A 24,927-nucleotide genomic window follows, 5' to 3' on the forward strand; every position below is an offset into this window, starting at 1 on the left:
GCCGAGGAGCGCCCGGGTGAAGAAAAAGCGCCCGGGGAAAAGAAAAAGCGCCCGGAAAAGAAAATATAGCACCCGGGGAAAATATATAGATATTTTATTGGCATGAGACAACTTTATTAAGTTATGGACATTTTTTTTATTTTAGACAAGTAATTTGCAAATTCAGATAATAAACATTTGTAATAAAGCACAAAAACAAGTATGGATATTTCAACTTTAACAATAATATATGAAAGACTGATAATAATGGTTATGTGGAAGATTTATAACATGTAAGACATCAAAAGACATGTTTTTCAAAAACGATATAAAAATGTCTTTAAATGAAAAATGTATAAGACAACTCAAATTTCACAGATAAATATTAATTTAATCAAAATTAAAAGAGGTACACATAATAAATCAGCAAAAAAGCAGTACTATATATGTACCGTAGTTAAAACAAGGGGGTAAAAAGCAGGTGTTTGGTTTAAATTTAAGTCTAAGCATTAAAACCCTGAAACCCTGATAACCATAGCCATTGAAACAGTTTTAGTTTATAAAAAGATATAATAAATCTATCTCAGCATCTGTATAAAAAAGAGTTCACCATGCAGTTGTGAAAATATTAGACCTCAGGCATCTATTATTTTTAGTTACAAAATATACATTTTGATCGAGGACAATGTCTTTCCTGATTCTTCTATATACTCTTATTTATATTTATTTACTTACTTATATACAATTTTGAAATCTAAAATGTAAAAGTACAACAACACTTTAGATGTAGCATCGTACATATCCCCATTTATATTAAGGATAAAACAAGCAATGATTAGTTATTTTTTAAGGAAAAAAATATTGTTATAAAATATTATTATTTTCTTCTCCCGGGCACTTATTTTCTTCTCCAGGCGCTAATTTTCCTTCTCCGGGCGCTAATTTTCCTTCTCCAGGCGCTTTTTCTTTTCCCAGGCGCTCCCGGGTGCTTTTTAGTAGGACCGCCCTTTAGGGATTTTTACTTTGCCTAAGAAAGACATACTAGCTGAGTCAGATAGTTTATGTGCTAGATGACAAAGTATTAAAAAGTGTCCTCAAAAAGATTTGTCAAATAACCCAGACAAATAACTTTTAAACTTTTATGTCATATGCTTGGCATAGGTGACCTATAGTTAAGTTTTGTTTACTTCGGTGCCTCTGAAGGACAGTTTGTTTTAAAGGCAATCATACCACATCTTTCTAATTTTTGTATAGAAACAAACAATACCAATTTAAAATTAATTTCCTTGTGCTTGCAGGGATTGAAACCATAATTTAATCTACTATAGTTAATTAACTTTCAGTCTACCAAGACTGCCTAACTCCAATTAAATGAAATCATTTAAAAAATAAAGTAATCAACCTGTGTGAATTCCTGTAGAAATAATTGAAAGCATCCATCTATCCATTACCATACAACTGAGAAATATGTCTAAAGGATAACCTGATGCAATGGACTAGGACTCTACAGAAGCATAATGTTGCAGTATCATTTATAAAGCTAACAAGTTTAGGAATTGTCCTTTGAAATTTGTATTTGACTTAATGGATTTGTTGATAAATATCATTTTAAATATAATGATGTTGTTCATTATGTTGGGTATTTTTTCTCATGAATGTCAATGTGCAAATTTACAGTTAAAACAAGTTGTTGAAATTTCCAAAATTCATAGGATTTCTCAAAGCTATGTCTACCCATCAGCAGGTTAAGTGTGTGAGATTGCTTTCTGTAACTTGAATAATTCTATAATACAGTAATGTGTTTTATTGTTTTGTGTATACTTATGTTGATGTATGATCTTTTGTATCAGAGCTAACACTTGTCTATTGTACATTAGCCGCTTGATGTCCTGTTTAGTCTTGTTGGATGTTTAATATTTATTCACATTTGCTGATATTTCTTGTGTTGATGGATTGTTGTTTCACGGACATATATTGATATCTTTTTTAGTAATGCTGGGTTGTTGTTTCAAGACATATACTGATTTTTTAGCATTGTTGGGTTGGTTTTTCCTTACCATATACTGATATTTTCTAGTGTTGTTGTGTTAGTGTTTCATTGACATATACAGATATCTATATTAGTGCTGTTGTTTCATTGATATATACCAATTCTTCCTTTTATTCATAATAAAAATCCAATTAGCCAAAAAATATAAATTTTATTTGTAAAAAATACAAAATTTGGTAGAATATAAAGCACTCTTAACAATATAGTATATCACTAACTATAGTAAATGTGTTTGCACAGAAAATGCACACGTAGGCTATCCAATAATTATATAATGCTTGTTTCACAGTCACAGTTGTCTTTGAATTAGTAACATAATTTCCATGCAAAAACAATTTGCTGTTTTTATTGATTAAAAAAATTGTTTAAAAAAACAAATTTAAATGCTTTTCCTAAAGGGATTAATTTTTAAGATTTTTTTTTAGCTTTCTTTATAAAATATATAAATTCCTTGCCAAAATCAATTAAGATATGTCATACAAAGTTCCAAAATAAAATATTTCAGTGAAATATTTTGATATGTGAGAAAAATGCAGTGAAAAAAACCCACACAAAACAAGCATTTTACTGAATAGCCTAAAACATCACAACCTAAATATGCACTTTTTATATATAACAATCAAAACAGCAGTTTTTAAAGACTCTCACAAAAATATGGCCAAGTTAACATTAGTTGGAAGACTGTTCCCAAGTTCAAGTTCTTTTTTTTATAATTAGCTTTGTTTTGTCTTCTGTTTTCAAATAAAAAATCATTGACCTTATATATAAAAATTTGGAATGTTTTGTATAGATATATGTAAAGAAGATAAATAGCAAATCATAAAATATTAAGACCATAACAATATCCTAAAGCAAAAAAATTAGAAAATTTTCGATAACAAGACAAAATAAAGTTGTAAAAATGTAAATACTCTCTTTAAGGGAATATCATAATTGGAAATCTGTCATATTATGCTCTGATCACAAAATAAATATAATAAAAATTTCATAAGTATAGAAGTCCATTTTGATTTAAATGCAAATTTTGTATTTAAATTTGCATAAATATTTTTGCATAGGTGGTATAAAAAATTGTGACAGTAATATAATTCTTCATGGAGTATCAATGAAATGTTAAATTCTGCAGCAGTATTAAAAGTGACATTTTCAGTGAGACAAATAATGTAATACAGACATTTAAAAAACTTATCTTACTTTTTCTTTTCTCACAATGAGACATAACGAAAGATAAATATTTCGAAAAATTCATAAAAACTTAACATTTTTCTTTCTAAATGGATAATTTTTGTTCAATTTCTTTGATACAATAAAATGTTTATAAAATCATGTGTACAATTTATGAAATTTAAAATTTTTTGATGTTTTATTACGTCCAATAAATTGAAGTGGTCAGTTTGTTCTAACGGCAAGATTTTATAGTAAAAAGTTTCTTCATTCTACAACATTGTTGTTCCCTCACTAAATCCTGTTCTTTGTTGTCCCCTGTCATCATCTCTAAAAATAGAAATTAAAATGTCATAATAATAATAATGCATGATATTTTACTGAAAATCCTGAAAAATTTCTCTGTTATTAAAACCTTTTCAATAAATTAATTGTTGTTTGCTTTATGTCTAGTGGCAAATAGTTCCTACATGAACAGAGTCAGAACAGGTAAATATATAGGATTTTAACAAAAAATTAAAGTGCAATATAGTTATAGTATTTTGTTTGTTGTTAGTACCATTTTTTTTTATTTACCAAGAATGACTCATAATTGAATAAATCTAATCAAATTAAAATAAAATGTATAACCTAGTCTAAAAAAACTATGTGACATGCTCTTGTCTTGGTTTATTTATAAATAGATAAACATAACATATATATAAATGAGACAATTTTTTTCTCTGTGAATTACCAAAAAATCATGCATATAAAGATTGATACTTGGTTACTTAACATTCTGTGGCAAATATTTCAACCATGCAATGATAACATGTAGTCAAATAATCCCCATTTAAAAAACCATTGAATAAAGAATAAATAAAATATAGAATAAGTATATGCTGTATCCTAACAAGGGCATAAATGGGAATAAAAATATTCAGTAAATGTTCATTCACTACTCTACAATACTGATATAATAGTTCTGAAACTGTTCTATTTATAGACATGCTCGGGACTTACACAGAGTACCAATACTCTGATTTCATCTCGTACACAGAGCCCCTATGAACATTCATACTAGGAGCAGTGGCTCCCTCTACAATTTCAACTTCCTCAACATGTTCCACGCCGTCTGCTGTTTCCCCAGACACATATTCTACTTTGAATTTGCTTCTGTTAGAAAATCATAGCAGAAATAAAAACGATAAACAAGTAATGTTTGTAAGGTGTTGTTGCTTTTGATACATATAAGAAAGTTTGCAAACATCAAGATAGGTTTTGGATCGCCTAGAGCAATAGTTGGTATCTCAGGGACAACACACTTGCTATTATCCTTGCACCCAGTCAATAGGTGTATACTATCCCCATTTTGATGATTTTTCAAAATGTCATAAAATTTTTGCATACATGTGAGGTCACATTAGCAAAACTACTGATTTAAAGCTAGCACCTTTAATTCTCAACTCTTTTAAAAGATAAATTGTATGACTTTGAAAAACTTATTAAAGGACTATGATAAAATAAGGTCAAAATGGATCAAACCACCACATATCTTTTCATCAACCATTTTCTCATTACCAATGATTGCATGGCTACCCCCAAAACAGAGAACTCACTTTCCTTTTGGTCAATATTTAATCTTTTCCATCAACCATTTACTTATAACTATAAATACCTACTCTTGGTAGAGTGGATTTACTGCTGAGGCAACCCCTTCTGTGGCCCCTGTATGCTGAGCTTGTACTGTTTCTCCTTCAAATGTCATGTTTATCTCCCCTAGTTCTTTGACTGGTTCATCAGGTGGCACATACATGTTCAAACTCTGAATAAAACAAATAAATTGTATAATGAAAATTCATGTTTTTATAGACACAGAAAATCATTGGTAGACAGGACTTTGAACCAATTAAAAACTCAGATGTTTTGGAAGCATTATTTGAATAAACTTTTTTCTAAAATTATAAAAAAAATATGTTAAAATTTTGTCCTTAAATATTTCAGGAGGTCCTCAAAGATTTGGGGATTTCCTGTATTTGAATAATGGAGGTCCTAAATAATTTTAAAGAAAGCAATCTATCAAAAGTATCTTTAAAATATTTCATACCTGTGTTTCATATTCTCTAAGGAAATCTGGTGGTTCCATAAACTCTGGATGATCATATGTTTCATAAGGTTTGTAGTTGATCATATATTTAGTGTATCTGAAAAGGAAAAACATTTGTTTAGAGAGCAAGTTTTTATGATTTGGTACACATTTTCCAGTTAGAGATTCTTGATGAAATTGGCTGTTTCAAAGAAATTTAGGCCATAATAATGCCATATCATTGGTTGAATTTCCATTGTTTAAGATGTTATTAGCCAATGACATCAGCTTTTGCAAATATTATCCTAAATGCATTAGATTCTTAAACTGTGAATAATAAATATGAAAACAAATCTTATCAAGCTATTTTTAATCAAATTACCTTGATGATGTGAAGATAATAACAATTATTCCCACAATGCAAAGCAGGATAGAGATGGCTACCAAGGCGATGAGTGCTGCCCATGGATCATCCAGCCACCAAACATATGATTTTGTAATTCTCGTCCTAATTGCCTGTGAATCTAAATATGGTGGACGAATGTTTTCAACTGCGACACCATCATCTTTAAGGATGTTACCGATTTCATCGATTTTGGTACCAGTAAACAGGGTACCATCGTCAGTGTTTTTAATCAGTTTGAACTGAGTATTGGGTCTCACCATTACAAAAGTTATGTCAGTTCTGTAACGAAAAAGCAATAGCAAATTATGAGTAATTGGATTTATAATAGTGAGCTTCCTCATGGTTGTGTCCAAGTAGTCACATAATCACAATTTTTTTGCCAATCTAATCACATAATCATTAATCATTTTTTGAAACAAGATTATTGAATAATCATTAAGTATACGATCTGGTTATCAAATAATCACTATAAAAATGGCCAAGTAATTACATAGTCAAAAACCATATGAGGATGCTCAATAATGCAAAGAAATGATTTAAATATTAAAATATTAATGATAGCTGTTGGTGAACATTCTAGCTGTACCTATTTTGACACAAGTTGAAATTTAGATTCTGATACTGATTTTTCATTGGGTAGAAAAAGATGTGCAGAAATTCTTTTTTACAGAAGGCAAGTCATATTCCGAGCATTTATTTGTCAATCATGTTTATAATACTAACAATGTTGTTCACTAATAACTTGCATTATGTTCATAAGACAATAACAATCAAAACCAAGGAGTAAACAAAGACTCACAAAACCAAAGGACATCAACAGTTATAAATAATAATTGAAAAACAACACAAACTCCACTAAAAATTTTACTTTCACTTTTAACCTACACTGTGTTAAGAACTTTACATTGTTCACTTATTATTTACATTGTGTTAGAAACTCAACATTGTTTTCTTATAAATTACATTGTGTTAATAACTTCAACATTGTTTACTTATAAATTACAATGTATTCATAACTTTAACATTGTTCAATTATAACTTTCAATGTGTTTATAACTTTAACATGGTAACTTTTAACTACAATCTGCAGATTGACTATTGAAAATGTTGCTGGGCAATTTAAACCATCCCAAATAAAGGCTTAACATGCCATATAAATTTAAAGAAGTTTTATTCAAAAAGATGTTCATGTTCGGAACTAAAACAGTTTATAACTTGCACATTTCTAACTTTAACTTACGCTGTATTTACAACATTCAGATCTTCATCTCTCTTTTTCTCAATATTATCTATCAAAACTATATTTCCTGTATTAGCCTGCAGTTGTCTGAAAAATAGATGATATTACATATTTTTTTTGTTCATCTCTAATGAAACAAATAAGCTATAACTACCACATTTTGGTGTTCAGTAACTGAAAATCAGGGCATTTTCTTATTAGTTGACATCATTATTAACAGAATTATTGAGTTTTAACATGTTGTGACCACAACTCTAAGGTAAACTACCTTAAATCAAATCTTCAACTCAAAACAAAATGGTATATTGAGGTTATGGACAGACAAGAAACTATAAAGCCTCTTTACCAAATAATTGCAAGACAGGGCATTTAATTGAGATGGCATGAACAATAACAGATGATTAAAATCTAAATGTTCTATTAAAATGAGATGCATCTTTTTGTAATTTTATACAGTTGATAAAGAAAACCTGTTGAAAAATAGCATAAATTTCCAACTCTATGTTTTGAAATATATAACTAGAAAAACCAGAACATCTTACTGTCTAATTGATTCTTGTTTTGCAGTGGCACCTTCTACAGATAAGCTTGCTACCAATACAAATCTGTGTATATTGAAGACTGTGTTAATCTGTAAGAAAACAAAACAAGCATTTCAATGTAGATGCATAACTAAATATTTTTTTTAAATATCTCATAAATTAATAGTAGAGGCTTTTTGTTACTTCAAGCATAATAAAAAAAAAACTTTATCGATAAATATTAGGCACAACTATTAATTCTGATAGTATATTCTAAGGCAAAGCTTATGAATGTCTGCTGTTGTCTTTCACTCAATGAAATAATGATTTTCTGGTATTTTATATGACACATGTTTCTTTACTAATATGTGAAAGCCACTGTTAAACTATGATTCATGATCTAATTGAAGTCAATTTTTGTGTTAGTTAACTTTAATGAATTTTACTAATATCTTACATATAATTTAGCTGTATCTGAAAGTTGATCTTCATATCGTGGAGCTTGGTCTCTAACTTCTAAATCATACACCATTGGAACAGCATCAATATCTGTTGCGTCTGCTGAAAAATCACTTTTTGTGCTGATGACCCCATCGGTTGTATCTATTTTAAAATTGACACTACTGCTAATGGAATAACTCAATTGTCCAAATATACCAGCTTCATTATCAACAGCCTAAAAGAAAAAGACTAAAAGTTAAGTTTAAGTTTGTTGGTTTGTTTTCCCTTCCTTTTAAAAAAGTCACAAAGGATATATTTTTTTATTATATCCCCTTTCTTTCATTATTCAAATTAAAATTAAAATCTTTTGATTCTCCCCTTCTCAGGCTTCAAACAACAGTTTTTTTATTATCTCCCTTTTCTAATTACAAATTTCTAATCTTCTAGTTACAAAGGACAGCTATTGATTCTACCATTTTCCTTCAATATAATTTCAAAGGAAAGTTTTTATTAACTCCCCTTTATTTCAAAAATGAGTTAAAAACATAGGACACAAAAATTATCTACGGTAATGCATAAAAAAAATAAAATAATACCTGCACATATCATGAGGCAGTTTCTAAGACTAATTCTGTTGCAAGTTGATAAACTCTCCATTAAGGGGAAATAACAGAGTTAGTGTTTTGCAATTGTAACATATGGATTAAGTCTTTAAACATTTTGTATGTGCCTATTTCTAGTCAGGAGCTGGAAGTTCAGTGGTTGCTGCTTGTTGTGTCAAATTTGCTTTTCCCTTATTGTATTGTTCCTTAATTTTGCACTTAATTCCTTGTTTGTATTGTTAGGTTAACATTTGTCAGCTTTAACAGCTTGCAATGTGGTCCGAGACCACAATTATTTTGTAGCGCATTTCTTTTAGACAATAAATGAAAATTAAAAAATCTCACCTGCGCTTTCTCAATAACATTTTTACAGTGTGTTGTACTACTTTAAGGACAAATTATGTCAAAATTATAGAAAACTTCATTGATCTAACTCAAAATATGGACAATTTTATGTTTAAGGGGTTTTGAAACCTTTTGACAGCTTCTGAAGTGCTAAATTTTAACCTTTTTAAACAGCTAGACCAAATCACTACTTTACTTTCAAATTCTGGACCCACATTTTTTGACAGTGTAATTTCACTCTCCTTCTTGCAATTTGAGACATAAAACATGAAGAAACAAATTTGTAAGGTTTAAAATAAATTGGCAAGTAACACACTGTCAACACTAGGGACTATATTCGTGGACAATGAAAATTAAAGGACCACAATTTTGGTCGCGGACCATGTGGTATGGATTTTGCTAATTGCTGAAGGCCGTTAAGTGGCCTATAGTTAATAACTTTTAAACTACTTGGTTTCTGGTAGAAGTTTGTCTTATTAATAATCATACCTCTAGTGGTGGATCCAGGGGGGGGGGGGGGGGGGGGTTCTGGGGGATGGACCCCCTTTCCTTTTTTTGGGGGAAGATCAATGACTTTTAAAAGGGCTGGATCAGCCCCTGTACCTCTTCTTATTTTTGTTTCGTTCAATGCACTTACCCTTATAACATTTGTCACCAATGAGTCTGCTTTTGTGTCAGAAGTGACAATGGCAAAATATTTGTCAGCCACATCAGCATTGCTGTGTGATGGATAGACTGGGAATATAAACTGTGGTGAGATATCGTTGACATCTATAACATTAATATGTACTACAGTCTGTGGCCAAGTATTCCATACTGAAAAACAAAAATAGTCATATATTAATCAATCAAAACATACTGTTATGAAAGTCATTTAAAATTCAATCTTAAAATGTAAGTTTTCTATAAGGTTATGAGCATTGCAGTAAAAAACTCTCTTTGTCTGTAGAGGATAAATTTTCACTTTCTAACCAAAATAGCTTATTTCTAAAGAATTCACATGAAGTTTTTCTGTCTCATATCAAAGCCTCTTTATCTCTTTAAAGATTATATCCTTGTTACGCAATAAAAAATATCCTATTTCATAACAGATTTGGCTTATTGTTAAAGGTCGTACCATGACCTATAAATTTTAACTTTTATGTCATTTGGTCTCTGGTGGAAGTAAAATCACAAAAAAACTGAACTCTCAGGAAAATTCAAAACGGAAAGACCCTAATCAAATGGCAAATTCAAATGATAAAACACATCAAACGAATGTGTAACAACAAGAAGAGCAGTCTCATTGTCAATCATACCACACTGTCTAACTTTTATACAATACATACTGTAGATTTGTCTCTTTTTCCTGTTGTTTCTGTTATTAAAAGCCACATCGACAGTTAATCTGTATCTATTCTTCTTTTCATAATCAAGATTTGATAGTAGGGTGAGATTACAGAATTTTGAGTATGTTGAAGGCCTGATACTGAACAATGATTGAGATCCAAGGTTTTCATTCCCGTCTATAATTGAACAAAGCACAGTCTTGTCTCCTTGGTTCTCTACTCCCAGTGATGTTACTGCAAAAGGTACTTGTACATTTTCTAGAATATCGATGCTGTAAAAGATCAAATTAGATAAATATTTGTTATGTATTTCACATACTATAAATTCAAAATTTAGTGTGTTTATTTCTTATTGAGAATCTTTGAATTCTGGATAAGTGCGAAATTAAATTATGCGATTGCAAATATGTTTTGAAAGAAAATCACTTTATGATTTCAAATTTTTGTTATTTCGAGACTGATGCGGCCTTATATTTGAAAAAGAACTAACAATAATATTTTTTTTACCCTAAACTAGATAGAAATAAATATTCTGCTATACAATAGGCAGCCATTTACCGGAAATAATTGTGTACAAAAAAGAAAATAAATGTGTATGCAATAAAGTAATTAAAACAAACATAAGGTGAAAATGAATTATAAGTCATACAAAATCCTCATCCCTCATCAATATCAAATGATTGCCCCTTCATTCACATTTTGACTAATTGGATCTTTTCTTCCTTCATGAATTAGTTGTTTTTACTTACACATATTCTGGACGAGTAAATCCAAGTTGCCCTTCCTGCACTGCAGTATAAGTCAAATTAGCTATGAGTGTAGCATCACTACACTTCTCCTTCCAGCTCTTGTCGCAAACTCTAATGGTGGTCTATAATATATAAAATTGAAACATAAGTCTCAATATTGTCCTTAATTGCAGTTATCTGTAAAGACCAAAATTAGCTGAAATGCAGGGGATCTCATTTTTTATTCTGATCTTGCACTATGTATGTAAGCAATTCTCAATTTTTTGTAATTTCCTGTGTCCCACTAGACTTCATTTCCTGTTTTCACGGCACAATAATGTGACTTTCACTTCACACTTAGACCCCAATGAGACCCACAATGCATGGTTATAGATTTTTTAAATTTAGACATAAATTTGAAGGACCTCCTAATATATATATTAAAAAACATAACATTGATTTATTAAAATGCTTTGGTTAAAAGAACTAAGAGAAATGAATTGTACATTTTTAAAAGCTTACAGCTTCTATAGAAAAAGCTATCATATAAAATTCAGTTTATAGGAGAAAATCAAGATGAAAGTAGATAACTTTTCACTTTCATTACATATTTTTACAAAACTACTAAAACTGTTCAGATTCAAATTATAATTCACCAGATAAGGGGAGATAACAAAGTAAGATCAACAAAGTAAGATCAACAAAGTAAGATCAAAGGATTTAGATCATATAGCGAATGATTATGAGCAGACAAATGAAATGACTTGATGAAAATCTGTTTGATGCTGTAAAACATGGTTGATAAAATAATTGTTTATTTGAATTTTATCTAGGAATTTTTTTAACTGTATAAAAGAGTAAATAACAAATGATCTTGAACCCTGTTTTTTTTTTACCTGAACTGATGCAGGTTTTGGATCTTGAAGATTTAATGGCTGTGCTATAAATACATCTCCGAGAGCAGAAACTCCAAAATAACGGGAATAATCAGTGTCTTGTACCACAGAAAATTCATATTGGGCATTAGGAGTCTGAAAATAAAACATTTTAGGGTAATAAAAACAATACTTTAAAATAGGCACAACTATTGTTCATAATGGCTATATACAACTTGTATAGCATAAGTTACCAATTGAGTTATTAAAATTATCAAATGATACTCGAGTACTCAAATTAAACTAAATGATACTCAAGTACTCAAATTAAACTAAGTGATACTCAAGTACTCAAATTAAACTAAATGATACTCAAGTACTTAAATTAAATTAAATGATACTCAAGTACTCAAATTAAACTAAATGATACTCAAGTACTCAAATTAAACTAAATGATACTCAAGTACTCAAACTAAACTAAATGATACTCAAGTACTCAAGTTAAACTAAATGATACTCAAGTACTCAAATTAAACTAAGTACATTTATCAAGGGAAAAGTTGAATGTTTTTGCCTCAGACTAAATATGAAGTTTGCCGCCAATGATGACAAATATATGATTGGTATGTTTCCCAAAATGTTGACATCTGAACAATAACTAGTCCAGGATTACTATGGAAAAGATGAAACATTGCCAGTTTATCTAGATAATACTTACATTTGCACTAAGTGGGATATTTTTGTCAAGATCTGTTGCTGGAAGCCTTTCTAGAACCGTTCCAGATTTAAGTTTGTCAGAAGCATGTACTTTATATTCAGTCTGGTTGAATGTTGGTGCATACTGATTTCTGACAATTGTTATTACAACACTGGCTGTGGCAGCTTTTGGCTGGGCTGAAACGTCCTTGGCAACAATTGTCAACTGAAAAATAAAACACAAACTTTCTGTAACTTTAGTGTGAAAGTCTTTCTAAATGTTTTAAGGTGAAGAAAATACCTTGTCCATTTGTTTCTGTTAATCTCATATAAAGTTTAAGGCAGTTATGTGTAGAATAAATGTTTGTTAGTTACAAAATAGAGAAATTTTCAATACATTTCTTCATTTCTAGAAAAAAATCTTTAATTCATCAGAACCATTGACAAAAATAGTAAGGCCACACCAATTTGATTGATAGTTCTTTGGATTTTCCCGCTCCTGTTTTGGAGAAATTGACTTTTCAATAAAAAAAATAATTACCGCTTCCGCAAATTTTTGGGCCGCACGCCGCTCCAAAATTAGTTTATTCTTGACATTCTTTTTCTTGTAGACGTTTTTCTTGAAGTTCAAGTTGTGCATATATTGTTCCAATCGATTCAAGCGTACGTGTGATAAATCGAGTTGTTAATAAAAGGTCAAAAATCGGGATGCCAACATGAAGTTGTGTCAAATCATTGCATAGGACAAATAGTTATTAAACACACAGTTATTTGAAATGGATTTCGTTTTACCTATGAAGACTTGTTCTAGAAGTCAAAATAAACAATCTTTCGTTTGTAAAATATTCTTATATTGAAAATTTGCTTCTTTGAAAAAGTCATCTGAAAAGTTAGATTAAATACTATTTGAAATTTCCTGATGTTTTGTCAAAGGGGGACACATATTTGCTGTTTTTACACGTCTATTTAAAACCAAATAACTGCAGCTTTAAACAATATTTATCAAATCGATTTCATTATAAATGAATAGCAGACATTTCAAAGGTGTAAAGAACTGAAATTCAGGGCAATGAGTCAAAGAATTACTAAGAAATAATCTTTGAAATCGTGATTTTCATTCAAGAAATTGGCCGAAAATTGTTGTCCATTTAATGTTCTTTGCAGTAAGTGCTGAAATTTTGTCTGAGTTTAAAAAATAAACATATTTGTTATAAAAATATAATTTACAGGCATATTTCTTCCATTTCAGCCTTCATTTGAAGTTTTTACACCTCAAAATCATGAAACAGCAAAATTGTGTCCCTTGCACATTGTTACTCTTAACATTTATTAACTTAATTAACTTATTCAAACTTACAGTATACTGGTTTGCTGATTCATCAGTGGTCAAGGATCTGGAGAGATAAATTTGACCGGATGTTTGACTAATTGTGAAGAACGGGAATTGTGATACAGGGTTTGTGGCATTAATCTGGTAACGTAAAATTCCACTTGAACTAGTTGCACTGGTAACACTGTCTAAATCATTGGCATTAACAGTCGTCACAATGTCGGCATTGGGATGATATTCTGATATCTGTACAGGATAACTATTTTGGGTAAAGGTTGGTCCGTATGTATTTCTTCTGATATTGATGATCACTTTAGCTGAATCTGTCTGTGGTGAATTAGTTAGATCTTTTACCATCACGTTCAACTGTGAGATAGAAAAAAAGACATGTTGTTGAATTTGAATTTACATACAAAAATTATAACTGTTATTTTACGAAATATATTATTACATTAACGCAGGATCCAGTGGCGGATCCAGGGGGGGGGGGGGGTTCCGGGGGTGCGCACCCCCCCTTTAATTTTGCCGATCAATGCATTTGTATCGGGACATATGTTTTGCACCCCCCCTTTGCCCTGGGTTCCCTGGGTTAGCACCCCCCCTTTCGAAAATTCCTGCATCCGCCCCTGCAGGATCTCAGACAGAAATTAAGTTTAATATTTTTCATATAGATTGAACAGAAAATTCTGATGAACAGCAGCATAAATTAAAGAAATTTTATACCAAGTTTGTTGAAAAATTGTTGATTTGTGTGTGTGTTGGAATATCTAGTTACAGGTATCACATTACAAATCAATGAAAATTATAAAATTTGGTACTACAGTGCAACCTGTGTTATCCGACACACTGGGGACCAGAAAATAAATGTTGGGTTAAGCAGGGTGTCGGAATACTCAGGTTTTTTCTGGAAGGATAGGAATATTTTGGGACCAGAAAATGTGTCTGTTAAAGCAGGATGTTGGTAAAGTCAGATGTCCTATTAGACAGGTTAGACTGTAATATTAATAACCAAGAAATCATCTAAATGTGGAGCAGGTCTTTACACTTTATTTTGAGACTATTCCATTTGTTTTTGTTAATAATTTTTTCAACTCTGCTTAACTTTATATTGTTAATTGAACAATAACCAAGAGGCAATCAGCTGATTCATAGATGCAAAACAAAATATAACACGAATTTCTGAGAAGTCAAACTCGCATAACTAATTTTACACATATAGATATAAGAAGATGTGGTATGAGTGCGAATGAGACAACTCTCCATCCAAGTAACAATTAACAAAAGTAAACCATTATAGGTCAAGGTATGGCTTATACCGAACAGCAAGCTATAAATGGCCCCAAAAATTACTAGTGTAAAACCATTCAAACGGGAAAACAAACGGTCTAATTTATATAAAAACAATATGCTGGTATTAAAATGAGCAGGTAATTTCATCATATATTTTTGTTTGTATTAATGGATTAGTACTTACAGTATATTTAGAAGCTTCGTCATTGTACAGATTAGCATTTGTAGAAATTGTTCCCGATGTTTTATTAATCTTAAAGTAGAAAGAGGCTGGTGGATCTTCTACAATGGTATACTCTAATGGATCCTGAAATAGAAAAACATAAAATACAGTGAAACACGTTTGAACCGAACTCTTCAGAACTAAAAATTTTGTTTGGTACTGGCTGATGTTCCGTTTTATCAGGTTCACAACGCATACAAATTGATATGACTGTGCTTAAGAGCATGTTTGGTTTATACAGGTTTCCGGTTTACACAGGATTCTGTTTAGCCAGGTTTCACTGTATCAAGTCTTTTTACACAAGTCATGACCAGGGTAATTCAACTTGAATATGCCACTATGGGTTGGTGTGTAATATAATGATTTTCTGTGTTTTAATATCACTTTTAAGTATCGTTTTTGGACTATTTCATTGGGGCCAATCATATTGGTGGAGGAAGATGGAATCCCTGGAGAAAACCACAGATCTTCAATAAGATGACCAACAATCTTAGTCAATTAAAATTGGAGTCAAGTGCACCTGCACAAGCTGGGTTTAACTCACAACCTCAGTGTTGACTGGCTAGTGTTTACAGTTGTAACTACTTAGCACAATCAGCCACTGAGGCCTTGTGTGTATTGAGTGTAATATCAAGTTGTACATGTACAAGTTTAAATGTATCCTCAAAATTGCTTCTATGAGCAGTGATAGGTGGTTTCTCTATTTTCAAAGCACCTTTCTTTGGTATCATGTATAATTTAATGGAACAGCTCATGTTTAGCTGGCTGTAGCATACTGTTTTATGGCATCAAATATTGTTATTCTGAATATGACATGAAGAAAAAAAAAACGGAAAAAAAATCCCAGAAAACTCACAATATGTCTTTTCACCTTAAAGTCTATAAGTAAGTCAGTGTCCTCTCTCATTTTCATTTCCAAAATTTGTTTTTAGCCAAAAAGTGGGTCCCTCTTGATCTACAGAGGCAGATCCAAGAAGGGGCCTTTTGCAGGAAAATTTTTGTTGATTATATATATGGAATCACTGAAGCATGACTGAGCTGACCCCCTCTTAGGGAACTCAGAGGCCCCCCCCCCCTTCCACCCTCATGAAAATTTCTGGATCCGCCACTGATCTACACCCCTGTATGTAGACTTACATTGTCATTATCTCTAGCTTGTACTGTGAGGATATTAGTATTGATTGGTGTACTTTCATTGATTGTGATCTCGTACTGGCTCTGTATAAACTGTGGTGCAGATGGATTTCTCTCAATAATGATTGTTACAGGAATGCTGCTCTGTTTCTTAGGGACACCTCCATCCTGTGCTATTACTACAAACTATTCGAAAAAAAAACAAAAACAAAGTTATTACCATAGAAGGTCAGGAAAAAAACTTATGATTGTAAATATTTTGATGACCTTAATAATATTTTGTTTTTTAGAACCTCTTAGTATATTTTGGTCAGATTGTATTTTCAGCTGAATTCTGAATCTGTATGTTTAGGTTTTGCTCAAATATATTCATATCATATTTATCTTTTATTACAGCTTTATACATATACAAAACAGAACGTTGAATATAAAAATCATATTAAATTTTCTTTTGCCACTATTATATAATGCATAAAATTTAAATTTAAAAGCATAATTTATTTCTATCATAAAAAGCATGTCCCAAACAATTCTGCAAAGGAATTCATTGTTTGGTTATTTAATTTAAGTTCACTTATATTTTTTGGAGTTTAGTATGACGTCTATTTTCACACATTTGTATTAGAGGCGAGCTGAGGCACACCTCTGGGTGCAAGATTTTCTTGCTGTGTTGAAGACCTATTGGTGGCCTTCGGCTGTTATCTACTCTATGGTCAGGTTGTTGTCTCTTTGACACATTCCCCATTTCCATTCTCAATTTTATTTATCTAATATATTTACCTTGTACTGTTTGAGATTATCTCCCCTTAGATTGTTGATGGTCAGTATTTCACCATTTGATGGGTTGATGTAGAAGTAGTCTGCTCCATATGGTGGTACTGTATCTTGTGTACTAAACTTGTATGTAAGTTTACCATTTTCTCCCTATGAAAAATATAAAACAGCATATTCTCTTAAACAATTTCCAACATATGCAGTAGCTCAATCTAAATTATCCACAGTAAATAAATCTATATAACCTTCATTCTTCAAGTCATGAACAGGTATCCATCTTTAATAGAATAAAACTGTCTCTTAATCTTTTTCAAATGTGATGTTTGATCCCAGTTTCTGAGTTTTGTTGTAATTGTAGAAACTAGTGACATTAGCTCAAAGTAATGCAACAATAATACAGAAAATTTCATTTTGAACAAAAATCAAAAGGTATGTACAAATTTTAAGAAACTTATAAACATTGATATCATATGATGAATCAAAACATCAGAAACAATTTAAAATAATGACAAAACAAGAGGCTGTCACAACGACAGCAAACCGGATTTATTAACATTTATTTGTGTCCTGGCAATATCACAAGAACCATTACTGATGAATGGTGAAAGTGAAAATCGTCAATATCAAATTTGACCTCCATTTTGTCATCAGTATCAACATATTAAAATTTGAAAAGCTTAGATTGAATGGTTCATGAGTAAATGCAATAAAGTGAATGGAAACGCCATTTTACGATCTTTCAAGAACCATAACTCCTGAACGGTAAAAGTCAAAATCGTCATTATTGAACTTGACCTCCATTTTGTCATCAGTAACAACATATTAAAATTTTGGAAGCTTTGGTAGAACAGTGCATGTGCAAATATACGGACACGACTGGAAAAACCATTTTTCAATCTTTCAAGAACCATAACTCCTGAACGGTAAAAGTCAAAATCGTCATTATTGAACTTGACCTCCATTTTGTCATCAGTAACAACATATTAAAATTTGGGAAGCTTTGGTAGAACAGTTCATGCGTAAATGCACGGACAAGACTGGAAAAACCATTTTTCAATCTTTCAAGAACCATAACTCCTGAACGGTAAAAGTAAAAATTGCCATTATTGAACTTGACCTTCATTTAGTTGTCAGTAACTACATATTAAAATTTTAAAAGCTTTGGTTGAACGGTTCATGAGTTAATGCACGGACAACATTTGATTGCCGCCCGGCCGCCCGCCGTACATCCCCAAATCAATAACCGACATTTTTGTCACAAAAAGCCGGTTAAAAATATTTCCATGTCACATGTTTAAATCATAATATCTTTTACAAAGTGGCAAGTTCAGTAATACATACCTCATCGTCATCAGTGGCATTGACCTTTCCTACCAAGGTCAGTGGATCTGCATCCTCGTTAATTGTAAAGACGGCTGCCCCGTGAGTGAATCGTGGATCATTGGGGTTTCTAATAACTGTTATCCTGACTATGGCTTCTGCATATTGGGCTGGATCCTTCTGACGATAGCCCACAATTCTTACCTAAATCATTAAAAAGAAAGTACTTCAGTGTTATAAATTCTTAAGATTTCTTACGGGTAAAATAACCAATGTATGTACTTGTAACTTTTCAATTGTTAATTAAAATTAAAACATTTTTAGGTCTATTCTCTAAAACTGAATTTGCTTAAACATATCCTAAAATGAGTTGTGAAAAGAATGAAATTTCCATTTATAAATGTCCTTTCTATTTTGATGATATCAAGAAACAAAAATGTGTCCATAGTACATGGATGTCCCATCCGCACTTTTCTTAATTCAGTGGACTGTTAAATTGGGATAAAAACTCTTATTTGGCATTACAATTAGAAGGATCATATCATAAGGAACATGTGTACTAAGTTTCAAGTTGTTCAGACTTCGACTTCATCAAAAACTACCTGGATCAAAAATCTTTAACCTGAACTCGGACAGACAGACTAATGAATGAACGGATGCATAGACCAAAAAGCATAATGCTGCTCTACTATCGTAGGTGGTGCAGCAAAAATACTGGACTGGTGTTTGGAGTACAAATTTTGTACTAAAGAAAATCATGACTGATGTATTCAAAACTTACAACATAAAATGGTGATCTATTGTCATCCTCTATCAGTAGTTTGTTGAGGGTAATAGTTGCAGCGTTTCCTATCTTTGTAACATTGAAGAATGTCTTCGCCAAACCGTCTCCTCTCATATCATATATAACAACACTCTGAAATAAACATAGGTAAACTTTAAACATGCTGGAACCTGATGTTCATTAGTTGTCATTTGTTGATGTGGTTCATAAATGTTTCTCGTTTTTTATAAAAAATAGGCTGTTGGTTTTCCCATTTGAATGGTTTTAAACAAGTAATTTTTGGGGCCCTTTATAGCTTGCTGTTCTGTGTGAGCCAAGGCTCCGTGTTGAAGACCTTACTTTGACCTATAATGGTTTACTTTTACAAATTGTGACTTGGATGGAGAGTTGTCTCAATTGCACTCATGCCATTTCTTCTGATATTATATCATTTTTTTTTTATCAAATTTGTGTGGATTAAGGAAAAAGAGTATTTTTTTCGTTGATACCTGTTTTTATGAATTGGCCAATTACTGTACACAAGCCTGTAAGACATTTGAAATTTATTGAAAATTTGTGATTCAAATTTTTTCGCTTAAACTACAAATATTTAATATTTCATGAATAATAATGAATATACACTTTTCCACAGTAAATAATTTTGACCTTTTTAATGGTCACTTCAATTTAAGTTTACTTGAGATGTGGGTAAAAAACGCCAAAAAAATAAAATAAATAGTTTTTACAATTTTTTTATCAGTTACTAAGAAGATTTAAGAATGAAAATTGTCAGTAATAGAATTTTTAGATTTGATTTCCATCTCAGAACAAAAGATAGTGTATACATATAAAAACATAAAACTTATATAGTATATTACAATAGTATACTTACACCAGCCAGTGGATCATCAGCAGTAATGGCAAATACTGTATCACCGATATTAAAATCACTTTCTCTAATGGTAAGGGGGTATTCTGATTTGTCAAAGCTAATATCACCAATTCTCTGGATGGTTATTCTAACAGTAGTGGTATCAGTTTTAGCTGGTATTCCTTTGTCCCTTACTCCAACAGTGAACTACATTGTGAATAATAAAATACATTAGAACAAGGGCAAACTATATGCCACCGACAACTTTGTTGCAGGGCAATACAAAAGCAGAAAATACTATATTAAGGTGGTACCCAACACTTTCACTAAAATTAATTTGGCTGATTAAATTTCCTAAAATTTTGTCAAAGTATTTACTTTGACACTTTAACAAAATTTTAAAAATTTTTAAAAATTTGAACCAACCGTTTTGTCAGAAAAATTACACTGGTTATATAGCAATTTGACAAACACCAATTTTGATCATTGAGAAGCTTAATATTCCCTTTACAACACAACGTAATTAAAACGTTTAGCTGACTTTACATAGTTATCTCCCTGTAGTGTTAGGTACCACCTTAAATACTTTAAGTTATATTGATATCATAAAATTGGGAACTGAAATGAGGAATATGTCAAAGTGACAACAACCCAACCTAAGAGCAGATAACAGCTGAAAGGCAACCATGGGTTTTAATCACAGTGGGAAAATGGGAGGCGTGCATCATGCATTTAACTTAAGTGAAGTGTTGATTAGCCAATAAATATGCATGAAAACTCTATGAATCAACCAGAAAAATTTGTTTCCTATGGCATTAATGAATATATCTTAATATAAGAAAAGTTTAAATTGCTTACAGTTTGAACTTCTTGTCCATCAGCAACTTCTGTTAGTGGAATACGGGCAGAAATAGATCCATTGACAGAATTGATCTGGAATATTCTGCTCTGAGCTTCTGGTCCAACAAAGTAATACTCGATTGCTCCATTTACTGGGTCCTGAAGTGAGAGAAAAGCTATATAATTTGCAGTAATTTTCATGATAAAGTCATAATATATTCGGAAGCAATTAATGCCGAATATTTTGAGGCCAAAAAATTTTCCTAATGGACATTATACACAAATAGCAATTATTTTTCTTAAAAACACCTACTACTTTAGGTTTCCATATAAATAACAAGTACACATATTTTTTTTTTATTTCCTAAAAAAAAATAAAAAAAATATCCATAATTAGAAATCGAATTCTCCCACTTGATTCCAAGATTTTTCAAATCTTTACCCACAATGCTTTAGTAAACAATTACAACTTTACTGACAATGCTCTAGTAAACAATTACATTTTACCCACAATGCTTTAGTAAACAATTACACTTACAGGCCTATCATTATCAACAGCCTGTACTCTAATGATGTTGTCAAACAGAGGAACAGACTCTGATGTAGAAACAGCATAACCTCCAGATGGCTCCACAAAAGATGGGGCCGTGTTTCTATTGACTGACACTTTCACTACTGCGGTTGCACTCTTAGGACTAGCTGTTGTGTCTTTGGCAATTACATTGAACTAAAAAAAACATAATAGTATTTAGAATAAGAACTATATTTTTTGGGGCCCTTTATAACCTATAATTGTTGACATTTACAAATTATGACTTAGATGGAGAGTGTCTCATTGGCATTCATACCACATCTTCTTATATCTATTTAAAAATAAAATCAGATGCTTTTCTGTTCTAAATATTTTCATCAAATTGGAAAATAATAATATATAATTATTTTACTGTACATTGTTTATGTCATGAACATGATGAACTGGTACTGTAATGACCCCTTTTTTCCTGCTTTTTTAGTTCCTTTAGTTTTATTTATATTCTATCAATTTATAACAGTATTTAAAAAAGCTTGTTATTTTAAAACACATATTGACTGATATTTTCAAAATATCTGTGCACGATTTGTCTGTGTGTTTGTTTTTGAGATCATAGCCATTGAAAATTTGACGGGAAATTATTCTCTCACGATTTTTCATGCATTTAACATTGGCACCTTTTTTTCTTTCAAAAAGGATGAAAAATAATAAGGATTCTGTAAGATTTTCAAATATGGCTATAAATACTTTATTTAAAAAAAATTACGGAAAGAAAAGTGGGGGTTGTTCAGCAAAATTTTTAATGGCACTATATGGATAAAAGCAGAGGATTCTGAAATATCTGGAATTGCAGGAGCGAACATCCTTAAACAAACCCTATATAAACTTACAGAATAAGATGTTGGTTGAGGTATGGTGGTATCCTCAGACATCCTCTTGTTGATTGTAATGAGACCAGAGTATGGATCAATGGTGAAGTAATCAATTGTTGGCTCAATGGAAAACACTTTGTCTTTCTCAGGTGACTGAAAAAAAAGACCAAATAATTTCAATTTTGGATGTAACCTGTCTTCTAATTGGCTGACAGTGTGTTGTCTATCAGCTCATTGACATAATTTTGTCATGTGACCGTAACGTCATCAACGTTTTTTCATGATTTATTCCGGGTTAAAATATCAATTTAATATATAAAGTTATGATGCACATTTATATAAATATACTCAAAGCAAATATCCTGTTAGTCACACAGCTCTGAATAGAGAACTACTTTCATGGTCTTCTGCTCGTTAGAGTGTTGGAGGTCTTAGGTTTGATCAATAGCTGGGTCAAACCAAAGACCACTTTTTTTTTAATATCACGTTTTTAGCAAATCAAAATAAAACAAAAAATAATAAAGAAAAAAAAATCTCAATTCAATCCTACCACAATATGCTCATTGAACGTTTTGAGAGAAAAACGACCTGAAAAACAAAAGGAGCTTTATAAAACCACTAATTATAAGTCAGCCACCATTCGATTTTTATAAGGGGCTAGGATAAAAAAAAAATGTCTTGCATTTCTTTTTAGTTGTAATCTCCTTCCTTTTTATTTTTCACTCTTTTTGGTCCTGCCTTTTTTTAATAAGTTTTTCCTGATTTTTTTTTACTTAAATTCAAATTGTCATTCTGCCTTTTTTTTTGGCAAAAAGTCTCATCCTGCCTTTTTTACTCAAAAGTCCTGTCCTGCCTTTTATTTCAAATTCCATCCTAGATTCTCCCCACTAAAAATCAAAATCAAATGGTAGCTTACTAAGTCAAAATATATAATATTCAAACTTACAGTTAAATCCTTGTCAGTAGCTCGGACTGTTAATACAGATGTTCCGATACCATCGTAATCATTTATGGAGGCGGTGTAAGATGTTGATGTAAATACCGGTCCATTCTGGTTCCTAATGACTGTGATCTGGACTGTGGCATAGGCTTTATTATCAGGCTCTAACGTGTCATAGGCTTCAACTAAGAGCTGTAAAAAGTAAAATCACGAAGATACACAACTTTGAAATTTATAATTTAAAGTCATATGAAACGAGTGACTGGAGAAAAATAAAGTTATCCCAATTCTTGAACCAATGCATACAAACATCATAAACTTAGTCTTCTGAGCATGATTTTATCATATTTTTCGCATAAATTTCGTATAATCGTCAATTTTTTTTCAATCGGTCAGTGTTGTTGTGAAAATATGGCAGGTAATTAAAGTTCCTGTTTTAAAGACGAAGTTTAACGATTGTCACCTGTTTGTCAACAATCAACAAAACAGCATGGATATTGAGCATGTGTTTAACATGTAAAATCAGATAATAGTTTATTTTAAGGTAGCACAATACAAAGATTTTATAACTCCAACTCCCAAGTTTTAAAATGCTGTAACTTTCTTAATAATGCTTGAAAATTTATAGTGGTAGTTTTGGATAGCTAACAGATTACTCTTTCAAATTAATGCAATTTTAGTATTATGCAACAATTATGTAACCAATTAAAATGGTAACTGTGTCTAAAATATTTTTCACAAAATTTCCACTTTCAAATGAAATTAGCTTCTGCATAGGTATCCCTAGAGGGTTGATTTTATTATATGTTGTTCCTATGGCCATTATCTACAAAAGGGTGTCTTAGATTTCAAATAGAATGTATAGAACAAATTTTACACCTAATTAAACATTATCTTCTTTTATGTGGTTAGGATGTTAACACTAATTAGAGATTGATGAAAGAATGGAATACCATAGAGACAATCTGAGACACCTTTTGAAGCCCATGATGTGTTGTTTAATATTTCGTTAAAATTTTCTGTATAGTTAAAGAGATGATAGAGCTAAATTCATTCAAGTGAACTTACCCAGATTTTGTCACTAATTACATAATAATTGATTACATAATAATTGCATAATAAAAATATTGCATTCATTTAAAAGATTAATCTTTTATCTATCTATATATACCTCTTTTATTATTTTCTATGCATTCATAAGAAAGTTACAGCGTTTCAAAGGTAAGTGATTGGAAGTAAAAAAATCTTTGTATTGTGCTACCTTAAAGACATCCATGCGTATTTAGATCACCGGATTTTTACGAGATGGGTCACACTGAGGTCACTTTGCATACGGAAAATATGTCGAGAAATTGGAAGTAAACTTCTTCTAAATATGAACAAATTAAAGAATTTTCTTCAGAAAAAAAGTATAGAATGAAATTCAAAACAGTGTGGCTGTGGCCATTGATTGACACATTAAATTCATCCATTGACTGGGACAATTTAGGTGAACGTTTGTATGTAACGACCACTGCTCACTATGTACTTTTTAAAGACATTTAAACTATGGGGTCACCAAAGGTTCTCAACACCTTAAGGATGTACTTAGGTGAGGT

The 24,927-nt window shown here is 31.2% G+C and overlaps 1 protein-coding gene across 1 annotated transcript in view; it reads right to left on the reverse strand.

The window, feature by feature from the left end:
* Positions 1 to 2,160: 2,160 nt before the first annotated feature.
* LOC143046539 (uncharacterized) overlaps positions 2,161 to 24,927 on the reverse strand; it is a 189,104-nt gene continuing 166,337 nt past the window's right edge. The window contains exons 154-176 of the mRNA XM_076219695.1: positions 23,336 to 23,521; positions 22,408 to 22,542; positions 21,524 to 21,712; positions 21,004 to 21,144; positions 20,167 to 20,352; positions 19,293 to 19,427; positions 18,533 to 18,715; positions 17,198 to 17,341; positions 16,421 to 16,603; positions 15,245 to 15,367; positions 13,798 to 14,136; positions 12,463 to 12,666; positions 11,766 to 11,900; positions 10,891 to 11,012; positions 10,142 to 10,413; positions 9,451 to 9,629; positions 7,883 to 8,101; positions 7,447 to 7,535; positions 6,905 to 6,991; positions 5,641 to 5,943; positions 5,280 to 5,376; positions 4,855 to 4,997; positions 2,161 to 3,523 (exon numbers count right to left, since the gene is read on the reverse strand). Coding sequence (XP_076075810.1) covers positions 3,466 to 3,523; positions 4,855 to 4,997; positions 5,280 to 5,376; positions 5,641 to 5,943; positions 6,905 to 6,991; positions 7,447 to 7,535; positions 7,883 to 8,101; positions 9,451 to 9,629; positions 10,142 to 10,413; positions 10,891 to 11,012; positions 11,766 to 11,900; positions 12,463 to 12,666; positions 13,798 to 14,136; positions 15,245 to 15,367; positions 16,421 to 16,603; positions 17,198 to 17,341; positions 18,533 to 18,715; positions 19,293 to 19,427; positions 20,167 to 20,352; positions 21,004 to 21,144; positions 21,524 to 21,712; positions 22,408 to 22,542; positions 23,336 to 23,521 — 3,852 coding nt within the window. The 3' untranslated portion in view covers positions 2,161 to 3,465. The remainder of the gene's footprint in view (positions 3,524 to 4,854; positions 4,998 to 5,279; positions 5,377 to 5,640; positions 5,944 to 6,904; positions 6,992 to 7,446; positions 7,536 to 7,882; positions 8,102 to 9,450; positions 9,630 to 10,141; positions 10,414 to 10,890; positions 11,013 to 11,765; positions 11,901 to 12,462; positions 12,667 to 13,797; positions 14,137 to 15,244; positions 15,368 to 16,420; positions 16,604 to 17,197; positions 17,342 to 18,532; positions 18,716 to 19,292; positions 19,428 to 20,166; positions 20,353 to 21,003; positions 21,145 to 21,523; positions 21,713 to 22,407; positions 22,543 to 23,335; positions 23,522 to 24,927) is intronic.

Source organism: Mytilus galloprovincialis, chromosome 9, assembly GCF_965363235.1.
Source record: "Mytilus galloprovincialis chromosome 9, xbMytGall1.hap1.1, whole genome shotgun sequence".
NCBI lineage: Eukaryota > Metazoa > Mollusca > Bivalvia > Mytilida > Mytilidae > Mytilus > Mytilus galloprovincialis.